The sequence below is a fragment of the Pleurodeles waltl genome, chromosome 7 (genome assembly GCF_031143425.1).
Source record: "Pleurodeles waltl isolate 20211129_DDA chromosome 7, aPleWal1.hap1.20221129, whole genome shotgun sequence".
Lineage (NCBI taxonomy): Eukaryota > Metazoa > Chordata > Amphibia > Caudata > Salamandridae > Pleurodeles > Pleurodeles waltl.
The window spans coordinates 452,966,487-452,982,203 of NC_090446.1; the positions used below are offsets into that span (position 1 = coordinate 452,966,487).

At 46.6% G+C, this 15,717-nt stretch overlaps 1 protein-coding gene across 2 annotated transcripts in view; it reads left to right on the forward strand.

The window, feature by feature from the left end:
• Positions 1-15,717, forward strand: part of LOC138304173 (sulfotransferase 1C1-like) — a 283,807-nt gene that overhangs the window by 14,351 nt on the left and 253,739 nt on the right. For both annotated transcript variants that reach the window (XR_011205515.1, XM_069244005.1), the window contains exons 2-3: positions 14,975-15,192; positions 15,586-15,714. Coding sequence is in view for 1 of the 2 variants with exons in the window: in XM_069244005.1 (XP_069100106.1) it covers positions 15,009-15,192; positions 15,586-15,714 (313 nt within the window). In the remaining variant the exon portion in view is untranslated. The remainder of the gene's footprint in view (positions 1-14,974; positions 15,193-15,585; positions 15,715-15,717) is intronic.

Here is a 15,717-nt window from a genome sequence, read left to right on the forward strand (position 1 = left end):
CCTCAAAGCCACCATTCGCACCCATCACCAACTCATACGCACCGCCCAAAAGAGATCACTACAAGACACACCTTGACAACAACTCTCAAAACAGCAAAGAACTCTTCACCATCATTAACAAACTAGCCAAACCCAAAGCCAGCAACATAGACCCCTCAGACACATAGCCCCTATGTGACGCCCTCTCCCACCACTTCCACCACATAATCCTGGACATCCACAACAGCTTCATACCACACACACCCACCACAAACACCCCTCACTCACCCAACTCAACCCCCACTCATGACCCCCCACCACACTCACCACCTGGGCCCCCACCACACACGAAGAAACCGAAAAAACAATGAACTCCATCCACTCCGGATCCCCCTCTGACCCCTGTCCACATCGCATCTATAACAAAGCCAGCCCAACCATCGCCCCCATACTCCGCGACATAATCAGCTCCTCTTTCGACTCCGCCACCTACCCAGACCCCTGGAAGCACGCGGAAATCACCGCTTTCCTAACAAAAACAAATCCGACCCGGAGATCCTCTCTAACTATCGCCCCATCTCCCTCCTCCCTTTCCCCGCCGAGGTTGCAGAGAAACTAGTCAACGCCCGCCTATCACACTTCCTCAAAGAAAACAACACTCTTGCCCCCTCACAATCCGGGTTCCGCAAGAACCAAAGCACGGAACCCGCCCTCATTGCATGCACTGACGACATCAGGACCAAAGTTGACAAAGGCGAGACCGTCGCACTCATCCTCCTAGACCTCTCCACAGCCTTTGACACTGTCTGCCACCACACACTCCGCACACGCCACCATGACATAGGAATTCACCACCAAGCCTTAGACTGGCTCACCTCCTTCCTCACCGACCGGACCCAGAGAGTCCGCTTTCCACCTTTCCACTCCACCGCTACCAAGATCATCTGCGGAGTCCCCCAAGGGTCCTCCCTCAGCCCCACACTCTTCAACATTTACATGATCCCCCAAGCCAACATCCTCTGATCACACGGAATCACTATCGTCTCCCACGCAGATGACACCCAACTCATCCTCTCCCTCACCCGCAACCCCACCACCACCAAAGCCAACCTACATGTTGCTCTCCTCGACACCGCCAACTGGATGACAACTAACCACCTCAAGCTTAACTCCAACAAAACCGAGATCATCATCTTCGGCCCCAACAAAACCATATGGGACGACTCCTGGTGGCCCACCGCCCTAGGCCCCGCACCCACCCCCGCAAATCACGCACACAACCTCAGCATCATCCTGGACCCCTCCCTCTCCATGACCCAGCAAATAACACCCTAACCTCCTCCTGCTTCCACACACTCCGCAAATCCTTCAAATGGATTCCCCCAGAGACCAGGAAGACAGTCGCCCATGCACTCATCAGCAGCAGACTAGACTACGGTAACACCCTCTACGCCGGCACCACACTCAAACTCAAACGCAAACTCCAAAGAATCCAGAACACAGCCATACGCCTCGTCCTTGGCCTCCCCCGCCACGAACGAATCTCACTACACCTCAGATCTCTTCACTGGCTCCCCATAGACAAGAGAATCATATTCAAGATCCTCATCCACGCACACAAATCCCTCCAAAAACACCGGCCCAACCTCCCTCAACAAAAGAGTGAACTTCCACACTCCCACCCGCAACCTCCGATCAGCCGACCTCGCCCTAGCCACAGTCCCCCGCATCCAACGCACCACCACAGGAGGCAGGTCCTTCTCCTACCTCACCCCCAAAACCTGGAACTCCCTCCCCACCAACCTTCGCAAAACCAAAGACCTCCTCCTCTTCAGACAGAACCTCAAGACTTGGTTGTTCGAACAGTGATCCTCCTTGCCCACCCCTTGACGCCCCCCAAGCCCCTTGAGACCCTCACAGGTGAGTAGCGCGCTCTATAAATTTTTTTGATTGATTGATTGATTGATTGAGCACCGCTAAATATCCCAAAATTGAGTCATTGATATCACTGGTGGTCTACATGGGTGGAAAATGTGGTTATGTACCTCGGGTCAGGGTGTAGAGGTAGCTGGAGGTACCCCTGAAGAACAACTTTGAAGAACCATTTGGCCCCATTGAGCTTTGCTATGATGTCATCAACCATGGGAGTCACGCTTAATCACCACATTTGGGAGTCACGTTTCTACGCAGATGCGGACTTCTCCAGGTTGCTTATGTTTCTTCACTACTATGATAGGGGATACCACTGTGTGGGTCCATTTACCTTCTTGGTGATTCCAGCACATTCTACTTTGTCTAACTCTTCCTCCACCTCCGATCTGAGGTAGAAGACTATACATCAGGTGGCATGAATAATAAATAGATAGATAGAAGACTGCAAGAGTCAGATAAAGAAACAGTATATTGGTGGAATAAAAAGGCATCAGGTGGGATCAAGACTATGGGCCCGATTTAGATCTCTGCTGATGGAATACTCAGTCACAAACGTGACAGCTATCCCGTCCACTGTATTATGATCCCCATAGGATATCATTGAATCGTAGTACGGCGGACGGGATATCCGTTACGTTTGTGATGTGTGTATATTCCCCTCCGACAAAATCTAAATCAGGACCTATACTGCCTTTATATTTGGCAATGCTGATATTTGTAGAACTATTCACAGGCTTGTGAGCTCAACTTTGGGCTCCATGGTTCATTGTTTCACTAATTAAGCTTTGCAGTAGCAGAAAAAAGGCATAATTCCTTCATACTTTCTTTTTGTATAAAATGTTTGTTCCTACTTCCTCGTGCTGATCCAAGATCGTACAGTTAGTCAGAATCCAATTCACAATTCTAGTTTGAAGGTAGTAGTCAACTATTTGATGGTTTATGCACCTCTGAAAATCAGTCATATGAATCAAAGTGTAATATTCTATTGCCATGGGAAATATGTTTGAATTGCACAAGATAATCATGTGTTTTATGTTGCAATAAAAAGGTGGTAGGCCTCTAAAAAGGGCAAGGCTTAATAAGCGTGTCTACCAATTATTTCAAAGAGGAGTGGTATTTGTAATGGTGGGTTTTGGAAAAACATTAACTAGAATCCATTGCTCGACACAGCGTGCCACCTGGCCAGTACTAGAGTTCCTTCCATCTTCTTTTTATGTTAGTGCACCCAAATATGTGATACTTCACCAAAAGGTACATCTAAAACAAGTCAGACCTGTTAGATTTATCGATGCCTGTAAGCACTGATGTTCATTGAACATCAGATAAATAAGTAACAACTCCAATTCTGTTCTCAACATGACTTTTCTCTGCATTTCTGCGCTCTGCATTAGTCACTTATTTCCCTCTTCTTTCATTCTGAAGTCCTTCCATCTGCATGTCTCACACTTCATCCAGTTACTCTCCATCACTGTCTTTCCAAGCTCTCCTTCTGTAAGCACTCACTTTACTCTTCTTCACTTCACCCCAGAGACACACCTACAGCTGTGCACCTTCTTCACTCACATTCCCATGGAATTATTGTAATAATAATAGACAAGTATGTGACCACTGCTCGGTGTGTTCTGCAGTGGGGCCAAGGATTGGATGAGCATGTTCTCAAAGCACCTTTATGACACACTGGCACTGTCAGAAACTCTCACTGCCTTCAGCATAAACTCCAGAACTCTCACTCATGCCCCATCATAAAACGCCATCCACACTGTGATCTTACCCAGACACATAGTGGTGCCTGGTGGGTAGGGGAGGTTCCTCTATGTGAGCGTAAAGGGTGTTGCCTCCCCCACACCCCACCCCATATTAGTTGCCCCCAACACCTGAATTAATTGTAAAAAGAAAACAAAATATTTTGACTGTGCAGCGGCGGTGATGACAGTCTCAAGTAGATGCCAGAAATAGGGTGGGAGTGGGTCTTTTCAGGCTCACACGGGCCATTCAATTCAGAGAGAAGTGCACATGTCGAATTGGACGGGTGCCTTTCACCGTCCAGGTTGACATGCGCACTTGAGAGATTGCTTCTCTGTGAGCCGGCCAGGGGGAGGATCACATCCGCAGCACACCAGGGGGGTCATTCTGACCCTGGCGGCCGGTGACCGCCAGGGTCACCGACCACGGGAGCACCGCCAACAGGCTGGCGGTGCTCCCAAGGGCATTCTGACCGCGGCGGTTCAGCCGCGGCCAGAAAGGGTAAACCGGCGGTCTCCCGCCGGTTTACCACTGCCCTACAGAATCCTCCATGGCGCCATGGGGATTCTGACACCCCCTACCGCCATCCGGAACAGGATGGCGGTAGGGGGTGCCGCGGGGCCCCTGGGGGCCCCACAAAGTATTTCAGTGTCTGCAAAGCAGACACTGAAATACGCGACGGGTGCAACTGCACCCGTCGCACCTTCCCACTACGCCGGCTCCATTCGGAGCCGGCGTCCTCGTGGGAAGGTAGATTTGCCCTGGGCTGGCAGGCGGCCTTTTGGCGGCCGCCCGCCAGCCCAGGGCAAATCTCAAAATACCCTCAGCGGTCTTGTGACCGCGGAGCGGTATTTTGACGGGGGAACAATGTTAGAATCACCCCCCAGGTCTCCAAAGGAGCATTGTGTACTCCTACCCTAGCCAATCTTGGCGCTGTTCTCCTGATGTTTTAAACATAAACAGCAATAAAGCAGCGGCTTGATTGGCTCAGGAGCCACACATAAGCTTCTAGGCTTACACCGTACGTGAGACAGCGAAGGGGTGAGTAGTGAGTCGGAGTCCGAGCCTCAGAAACAAGATGGCAGTTATAATGAGACCGTGTTAAACCGGGATGGCAAACTTCAGGCTTATGCTGTCTGGGTGAGTGTCCTCTATCTTTTGCCCTACAACAGAAAGTGTGTAAATTGTACATAACAACCAACAGTACGCACACTGTCCCACACAGGCACCTTCCGTGCACCCAACTACAGGATCAGCGGTACCAGCACCGGGAAGGAAGCTTGGTGAATTATGTAGTCCTGTTAAGAGTTTCAATGTTCTGTACCAGATTGACAACACGTTTTATTTACTTTTAAGCACTACATTGTTTAATATGTACGATACACAACACAGCGCAAACAGTGTGCTAAAGATAAGGGTACCACCTTTATTACAATGAGCAGTCACGTCAGTAACAGGTACTGTCAATTCTAATCTGTTTAATGATAATGCTGTACTGTAATTAGGAGAAGACTGCACGTACACGCTTCATTACAATGCTCGCTCTGGACTTTCTCCTGATCTTTTATCCACAGATGTCTCACTTGATGTCTGTCGCCCAAATCTTATTGTAGATTTCTGGCCTTAAAGTTCATCTGCTGCACTCTTGGCTGGGATTTTGTTTGACACAAAATGACCTTGTTATTTTCACCTGAGCTCGTTACATCTCAAGGTCACTTGCTCCCCTCTCCTTTCAGAATGCAGTAGAGGGTGTGTTTAAAGATAGGATTCATGGCTTCTGTGTTCCAGTTCTGAATGAATGTGTGAAAAGTAGGCGTAATGGTGTGCGTTTCGGTCCATTTATACGGCATGCTTCTCAGCCAAGTCTGGATTTCCTACGCGATAGCCAGTGGGATATGCTGTGTTAAGCCTGCAGTGACAAGTTCACAGTCTCATCCTCTTGAACTTGATGCATAACATTAAGTCAAGGAGCTAATAAATCCATTTGTTTGAGCACATTGACACTACAAACATATGCCAGTAAGAAAAATAATCATATTACATTGCGGGGATCCTTGTATCTTAGTCTTCGAGTGTAATCCTTGAACAGTTTTGTACCATATAAGTACAGTGTGATGTTCGCAAATGAAAGTATCTTGTGAGAGGACTAAAAGTGTACAGTGTTGCACTGTTGTGCACGCAATGGTGTTAGAGGAGTGATAGCTACAATGGGATCTATGATAGCTGACTGTGCACAGTACTGTGAGAGGAGTCACTGTCAGCTCTAAAAGACCTTACACCAGTGCCTTCAAACATCCTGGAGTGTATATAATACCGTACCAAGGTTGACTGTCTGCACAAAAGCTGCACAGAGGCTAATCCTGTGCACAGTGCTGTACTCGAGTTGGCAGGGCGCACAGTGCTGGACAAGGGCAGTTAATATTCAGTAATGCACATAGGTTCAGTAAGAGGGGCTGCTCATGTGCATCTCGACTAATTGCCTAAATTGCGCTGTGCCAGGAACTCCTGAATCCCTTCCCCCTCTGTCTCCACTCTGCAATCCCACTCTTCCATACTCTCTGCCACTACACCCTCTCCCCCATGCTCCCCATGCTCCCCCATGCTCCGCCCTGCGCCTTCACTTGCCAAACTTCTCTTTCACTTACATTTTTCCCTATCTTCTCTCTGCTTTTTCCCAGATGTCTCTTCCCCTATCTCTTTCTCCTTCATCTCATTGACTTGTCACTTGTCGACCCGCCTCTCTTCCTTTTTCTCTCTTCACCAAGTCTTCCATCCATCTTACGTGCTTGTTTCCTCCCACCTTCCTCACCTTTTTACAATGTCCCACCCTCCCAGGTCTCTTTGTCTAATTTCAAAAATTTCTTGGAACAGGAATACACCCCTTCCCCCTGCGCACATTTTCCCAATTGGGCTTCTTTGCACACTCGGTACATTACACTCATCCCCAACTTTTACGCCCCACCACTTTCAAAACTCATCAGCTGCCACTAATGGTGGGGCTGACTGGCACTCATTTTTAGGGACTGGTACTTATTTTTCTTAATTAGACTTTTATCCGGAGCAAGAGAGAGGAAAACAAGGAAGGAGAAAGAAGCAACAATGGAAAAAAGGAAAACGTGATTAAGGGAGAAAAGGAGATGAAAAAGAGTGATATTAAGGACTAGGGGGTGTGTGGTGCTGTATTAAAGAGGCATCAGGTGGGATCAAGATCAACTAGTTTTGATTTTGGCAACCAGACCTTTAATAGCTCCGACCGTGGGCTTTTTGGCAAAACTTTGGACCCTGGCAATTAAGCAATGATTGCAGCATGTGCAATTGAAGACTCACATGTTGCATGACAATTAAAAGTACAAACATCTGGGGAAAAAAGTACTCCTAACAAATAGGTACAAATACACATTGCAACATGATGTAACATGGTCTGCATAGGTGACTTGGATCACCTTAGAGGCCTTGAACACATTGTCAAGAAAGAGGACAGTGTTTTTGCTTATAAAATTTAGGGCAAGAACATTGCGTCCTGCAAGGACCTGTTTCAATGTGACGTCTGTTTTTAATAAATGCCTGTGCAGAGCACTAGCAGGGCCCACCTCACTTAAAGCCCTGAGGATGGGCAACCAAAATGACGACGCAAAAAATAAATGTTAATTAACAGGATTCTACACTTTTCTTTTCATAATAGTGAAGATGATCACGACTGCCTCTTGGTCTTCCCTTGTGACTCTTAGGGCCAGATGTACGAAGAAATGTTATGTTTGCTGTTGGTCCAAAAAACAGAATCAGGCTATTTGTGACAGCTAAAAGGCTTTTTCTTATGTACAAAACTAAATTTCAATTCGGTAACCCATTACTGAATCGCAGTTTAGGTTTGCAACCAATACCGATTTGGTATTTGGAAGTGATGTTTTTAATGCGTACCTTCCAAATACCAAATTGAATTGGTGCGTAATAATGTTTCCTGATCTAAATCTAGTCACAAAGCATTAATACTTTAGCAACTACCATAATGTAGTGGTAAGTCATTTGCAAATGGGAAGATGTCCCAAAGTGGCTCCTTCCCATTTTAGACTACTGAAAAAAATAGGAGTACTCCTTAATAATGTTAGTAATTTTTTTTAAATACAGCCCATAACCACACCCTAACACCTCCCAGCAAGTTATGTAATTCTTCAACTGAGTCTGCCTAGAGCTGCAAGGGTCCTAGCGCACATAGTATGATGACACTATGGCCCTGATTCTGACCCCGGCGGTCTGAGACCGCCGGGGCCAGGGTCGGCGGGAGCACCACCGACAGGCCGGCGGTGCCCCGCAGGGCATTCTGACCGCGGCGGTTTGGCCGCAGTCAGATTCGGAAAACCGGCGGTCTCCCGCCGGTTTTCCGCTGCCCTTCAGAATCCTCCATGGCGGCGGAGCGCGCTCCGCCGCCATGGGGATTCTGACACCCCCTACCGCCATCCTGTTCCTGGCGGGTCTCCCGCCATGAACAGGATGGCGGTAGGGGGTGCTGCGGGGCCCCTGGGGGCCCCTGCAGGGCCCATGCCAATGGCATGGGCACTGCAGGGGCCCCCGTAAGACGGCCCCACTCTGTATTTCAGTGTCTGCTTTGCAGACACTGAAATATGCGACGGGTGCCACTGCACCCGTCGCACCTTCCCACTCCGCCGGCTCAATTCTGAGCCGGCGTCCTCGTGGGAAGGTTGATTTGCCCTGGGCTGGCGGGCGGCCTTTTGGCGGTCGCCCGCCAGCCCAGGGCAAATCCCAAAATACCCTCAGCGGTCTTTCGACCGCGGAGCGGTATTTTGGTGGGGGAAGTCTGGCGGGCGGCCTCCGCCGCCCGCCAGACTTAGAATGACCCCCTATGTCTCCCCATTTGTTAAATAAAAAGTATAAATAACAGTCACATTACATTTCTTCAATATGTTGTCAAAGGTGCTCACACTAGTGTGCCAGATCAAGTGGTATGAGGTAATTGTGATGCACTCGGATTGTGCACCGACGGCACCAGTTCTGGTGCTTGATCTGGACTGTTAGGCGGGATCGCTTCGTTCATTATTGAAGGAACTGACGAACGTCGAGGTTGGTGCTTAAAATGTGAAGAGTCCTGTGTAATGGACTGACTGGGACGATGTGCCATCACCATGAGTCCTTTGCAAGTCACCACCCTCAGAGGATCAACAGTAAACAGAGGGCCATATTTACAACCCTTGTTGTTTCGCTCTTGCACCACATAATGTGTTGCAAGAGTGACACAACTCCTAAGGCAGATTTATGAAACCACACAAGGCCCCCTTAAGGTGGCCTTGCGTGGATTCATAAATCTGGAGTAACGAAACACAGAAAAAAATCTCTGTGTTGCGTTACTCTGCCCTGGGAAGGCATTCCATGGGAGTTGTGAGGGTGTTCCCATGCAATTCCCATGGATTTTGACAATCCCACATTAACAAGAAGTTGTATACCTGGGAATGTGCCAAAATGCTATGCTTTCCCAAGAGCAGTTTAACAAGGAGAAATAACTATACTTCTCCTTGTTACTTTCCCTTTCAACGTGTGCTGCTTTCCACAGCACACATAAAAAGAGGAATATGCCTCTTGGGATTGTTTTTGTGCAGGAAGGTGTCCATTCCTGCATAAAAACAATCCTTCATGCAACGCCGGCATCCTTGTATCATATTGCAAAGGCGCCTGCATTGGCGCTAGGCTGCCAAAAGGGCAGGAGACAAGGCACAGGAGACAAGGCAGGAATCTGTATTCTTTTAAATACCACACATTCCTGCCCTTTCCCCTTGAAGCAGTGCAGCACAGCAAAGTGACTTGCTGTGCTGCACTCCATCACCTTTCCTCAAATGTGGCCCAGAGTGTCTGTTTTCTGCCTTCTTTTCTGTTTAACCAGGACCCAGTCACCTTCATCAAAGACTGTTTCCTGAGCTCGTCGACACAGGGCGGCATATGTTTTCATTTTGAAGTTTTGAGAAGTGTCTGTGACATGAACCTTCGGGGTGGCGGCTCCGCTATGGTGGAGGAGCGTTGCCGCCGCCAGCATCAGCAGCTGCAAAACGTTTACAGTAAAAACATAGTAAACAATGTTTATTATGTTTTTACTGCAAAAGACAACACGTTTTATTTACTGGTGTGAAAGGGAAAGAGAGGGAGTGATGTACACGCCCCCTCAGTGTGCATGTATGTTTGGTAGGCCGTCTCAGTAGGCTCTGTCCAACTCGGCAATGCAGTGCCGGATTGGAGAGAGCAGGCAGAGGCTCCCACTCTGCCTTGGAGCACCCTAGCTAGGCCCTCTGTGCAATCCCACTGCTGCTTTCATGCTTCCAGCAGCATGAAAGCAGTGGTAGGATTGGACACAGGGCAGGTAGGGAGCCTGTGCCTGCAGCTGAGGAGCGGTGCGGTGGTGGCGCAGTGAAACAGGTGCTTTTTTATTATTATTACTTTGTTTTCGCTTATCCACCGCCCATACTCCTCTCCCCCGCAACACGCCGTCCCTTCTCCCTCCCACGAGCCACGGCTGTGAACCTTATCAACATTCAGAGGTCTGTCCGCTGTCTTCCATGGCTGGTTGGTTCTGATGCCTCTCAAAAATAGCAAGGGGGCAGGACTCTCACCAGTTGTGGAGTAAGGAGTTGATAAATAAGCACGGAAGGCTTGACACCAGACCTAGTTTAACGTGATTCCCTCCAGGGATGCTCCTTGAATTACTCTCTTGAGGGTACCCATGAATCATTGTACAACACCATTGGCCTGTGGGCACAGCGGTGTACTCTTTTGATTCTTGACATTCAGATTTGGAACTCCTTAAATTCTTTGCTGTTGTGGATGACGGGGATACCCCATCCTGCAAAGATATCGTTCAGCCACTCTATGACCTTGTCATGGGTTGTACATGATAGGTCCTCTTCTAAAGGAAGGCATCAATACTCATCAATGACTACGAGGAGATGATGTCCCTTTCTTAATGGCCTAAAGAAATCAACTGCAACTGTTTCCCAAACCTTAACAGCATTGAAAGTAATGCTCTTACAAACTTATTTTTAGTTCTGTATAAGTCCTTTACCGGCCGTAACCCCCAAAGTTCTGCTCCATACAGGGTAGCTCACAAACCTCTTGCGCGATACACTTCGAGGACTGGGGCAATTGGGAGATAAACAGATTATTTCTATTTCCTCAAGGTAGCTGATTCCACATGTTGTTAAGACACCTGACTTTTTAGAACCTTGGCTGACCAAGATTGATTACTAGACAGCCTGACACCCAGATAGCTGAATTGTTTAACTTGTTCAAGGACTTCATCCCCAAGCTTAATTACTCCCTTAAAAGACTTATGGGGTTTGAAGTGAATTAATTTGTATTTTGTACCGTTTATTACCATCCTTGAGAGTTCACATGCCTCAGTAAATGTATTCAAAATATTTTGCATTCCCATCGGGGTCTTGGAAATCAGGAGCATATCATCTGCAAAGAGAAGGGCCGGTATTAATTGACCTGCCAATTGAGGGGTATCACCAACACAGTCATCCAACATATCTATAATTCCATTCATGTATAGTGTAAACAACACAGGGGCTAATACACAGCCCTGTCGTACCCCTTTAGACACGTTTATACCATCAGTTATTTCCCCATGTTTGTCACATCTTACTTTAGCAAAATTCCTTTCATACAGATGTATTACTAAGTCCAATAGACCTTTGGGCATGCTCATCTTGGCAAGAACGGACCATAATTTAACTCTAAGAATTAATTCAAAAGCTGATTTAAGGTCTACAAAAAACATATAAATATGGCATTTTTTGATAATGACCCACTTCCAAATAATTAATAAAAAATGAAAGATCTGGTCAGTCGTGCTCGTATTAGTTCTAAAATCTGCCTGGAGGTGAGATAAAATCTGTTTTTCAAGCACCCACTCTTGTATTTTCCCCATAACCTACTTGCAAAACAGTTTTTGCGTCACATCCGTTAAACTGATGGGTCTATAATTTGCCGGGCCCCTTTATCCCCCTTTCTATATAGGGGTAGAATTTCTGCATCTCTCTAGGAGTCCGGAATATAAACCCCCCTCTTCCCCTGCTACAGCGCTTGCTAACCTATTATGAATTAAGCCCCAAATAAGAGGTTCAGAGATGTACAAATATCCTGGAACTTTATCTAATCTGGGAGCTTTCCCCTTTTTCAAGTTCACAAGTGCCTGCATGTTTTCCTCCATTGTAAATACTATTAATTGCCCATCGCCACCTGCTTGGATATGAAATAGCTCATATTTTCCCCCATTAGTTATGGGGAACAAGAGGAATACAGTTTGGAGAAGTAAGATTCCCAGACATCAGGCATAATCTAAAAATCATCTTCAGAGGTTACATGGGAAGAGCGTTTAGCTAATAGGTGCCAGTACGAAATGTGGTCTTCTGCCATATACGGCCATTGTTCCTCCTCCCATTTTTATTTTGCTGAGGCTTGGCAATTCTTGTATATTTTCCTTGCCGCTAGTACTTCCTGACGACAACCCACTCTGACCGCTGCACCAGCAAGAATTTAGCTTGCTTACAGTCCTCATCATACCACTGGGCTGACCTACGATTAACAACTAGATCTAGTGCCAGTCTATTAAAAAGTCCGTAATCCTATTTAACAAATACCTATCGTGGATCGATGTCTTCTTTGTTGACGGTGGGTTGCGGTTCCGTTTCTCACACTTTCTAGCTTTTTGCATCATATCTGGCTGTGACTGCCTTTAGCTTTTCGTTTTGAATTGATGATGACTCTGTGTTATGGTGTGGCACCGTATTTTTTATTTGAGCCTTACCAATAGATACTGGTGGGCTGTTCAAATGCTCTCCTCTGAAGGTCCTTCTACTTCTCTGAGGGCCATACATGGGGTTACAGTGAGGCTTTGACTCCACATGTGGCAATTTCAAATTGGTCTCATTGACTTGGGTGCACTTGGTATGCACAAGCAGTTTGCTGTGTGGTTGCAAAGTCTCATGGAAAGCAGTTTCTGTTCTTTGGGGCACAGATCCGCTACTTGTCACCAGTTGTAGTGTCCTTTGCAGCCCAGGAGCATATAAAGGACCACACCACACATGGAGCTCTGTTCAAGATGTCTTTATTCCTCAGCATACGATCACACAACGCACTCTGTCATAATCATTATTAACCACACCCTGACACCTCCCAGCAAGTTACATATGGGGTCATTATGACTCCGATGGACAGCTTTAATATGGAGGAAAGTACTGCCAACAGGCTGGCGGTACTTTTCTCCATATTAAGACATTGGCGGTTTGGCTAAATGTACCACACCGACCGCCGGGCTGGAGACCTCAGTCTCCAGCCCGGCGGCCATCACTTGCCCGCCTGCGGGACTATGACCCCGCCTACTGCCATGGTTTTCGTGGCAACCTTATCGCCACGAAAACCATGGCGGTAGGCACTAACAGTGACAGGGAATCCCTTCCCTGTCAGTGATAGGGTCATCCCCGCCCCCTCCCCAGGTTCCCCCACCCCCTTTCCTCTGCAGACCCCCCACTACACACATGCACCTTCATTCACACACGAACACACACGTACACACACTCATTCCCACATTCAGCCATGCATGCATACATCCATTCACACACACATCCACACACACATCCACACACACTGACATACAAACAAGCACACATGCATTTACACAACACAACAGACACGCACTCACACATCCATACATGCAAACACATACAACACGCAACACACACCCGCATACATGCATGCACAGACATACACACACACACCCACACACAACACCCCTGTCGGAGCACCCACTTACCTGTGTTCAGGGGGTCCTCTGGCAGGAGACCGTTGCTGCGGCTACCAGCTGTTTGCCATATTATGACCACATTCGGATTTCCCCCAGAAAGATGGCAGAACCCGGCTGTGGCCATGATGGCGGTAAGGCCACGCTAGTAGACCGCCGCAGACCGTATCATGACCCATAATACGGCCTGGCTGTGTTCTGCTGCTTGTTTGATATAAAGCCATTGGGACCTGAATGCTCGGTATTCTACAGCTGAGTGCCCATTCTGTCAGTCTAGGCCCTTCATTCTGAAGTATAGAGTGCTGTATATATATATATATATATATATATATATATATAAGAAATATTGAATATTTTTGCTTGGAAACATGGATTCCCATGCACTCCACTTATCCATTAGATGTCACAGTAGCCACACGGACCCTGAACCTTTCTGGATACGGTCCAAGTTTAAAATCCCCCCAAACTTCTATATGTTGTCATCTTTAATTGGAAGGTTTTTAGCACTTTCTCCATTGACGTATGGTGTTACTGTGATATAGGGGAATCAATGGCATTATCCAGATAGAGCATCATAGTAGCAACTCGGAGTTGTTGTTAGTTAATAAAAAAAATAATTAAACTGTGGCTTAAGTCAAGGTGGGTGCAGAATGTTGCAATAAATCTGCAACATCAACAATTCTTGATGAGATAAATTGTGTTTTAGAAAATTCTTACAAAGTTGTATCCCTTTGCCCTCATTTGTAAAAGAGAAAAATTGCCACCTTATTATCTCCTCGTCATAAATTACAACAATTGATTGCATGCTTGTATTAAATCTTTATGGAACCGAATTATAAAAATATGATGTTATCACTTGCTGTTGTATAGCAAGCTACATGTGAAGCTAGAACTTACACACTGAACCACTTGAGTGTGAGTATTTAAAATAGTTTCCAATTTCATCAATTGGGTCAGCATGATTTAAAATAAGTACAGCTAAATTTTTGAACTTGCATTGGGGTGCATCAAGAATTTGTCAAGTAAACAATATCATTAAACAATTATTAAAACCACAAAAGAACTGTAATCAGTGTCTGAGCTACAATTCTCACTTCTCTTAGACAAAATTGATTAAAATCTATGTTTTTCATGTGATCAAATTAATTTCTTTTGCCTCCTGCCACTTGTCATCTTGATCTAATAACCCACTTGCCCCATCACTTGGCAGAGTGTTTGCAGACATTTTGTTGTTGCTCTGATAAAGAGAAAATGTTATGTGCCCCCCATCACCAATCAGGTGCAGTCCTGCAATGACTCCTTCCTTTTTCTGAATGCTACCTCATGAGGTTTCAATAGCTTAGCTTTCACAATAGACAGTCTGGTGACCTTGAGTGGTCCTTGCAAATGTCTAACTTTCAGCGGCCTGCAGAAAAAACCCTTTTACACTCTGGTCTGATAAGTTGGGATCTCACTAGTTTAGTCTATCTGTGATTGATCCATATATTTTGTTTTTTCTTGCCCTGCCTCAATGACAAGCCTTTGGAGCAACATCTTGGACGTTATTTAGAAGATGGAGGCAGCCCAGAAATTCAACAGCTTTCTACAGGATGTTCCAAAAGGTTTTCTGAAACGCATCCCTCTGAGGTTGGTGCATGGGGTTCCCCTGAGGGAGACTATCGCTGACAACTGGAGGAAAGTTGAGCAATTCCAGGCCAGGCCCGATGACCTCTTAATTTCTTCCTATCCTAAGGCAGGTAAGAGGTGCTCTGGTGAAACTTTGACTAACGGATGAAGCGCTGTGACTGGAAGAGAATGCTGGTGATATATGGACTGTGATATGAGAGCTTGCTGTAGGATACTTCAGGTAGTATTGTAGAAGTACTGGGTGCTTGTTGGAAATGTAGGAACAATGTAGGATCATTCTCATGGGATGTTGTAGAAATAGCATAAGAGCATTTTCTGGCAAGGTGCAGGGAATCCTGCTGAAGGGCTGGCTGTGTAGTGACACACAGAGACAGTTACAGGGCAAATAATTGTTGAGAAAGGTGTATGAGGGTAATGAGGTAGGTAATGGTAAAGAAGCAATAATAAGCCAAGCATAATGAGCACAATGCTGAGCGAAAACTCTCTTTGTTGCTTTACTTAAGGTACAACCTGGATGCAAGAGATAGTGGATCTGATCAATAATAGGGGAGATTTGGTAAAAGCAAGAAGAGCACCAACTCATGTCCGTTTTCCCTTCTTGGAAATGGTCTTACCACCTCCTGTGCCGTCTGGTA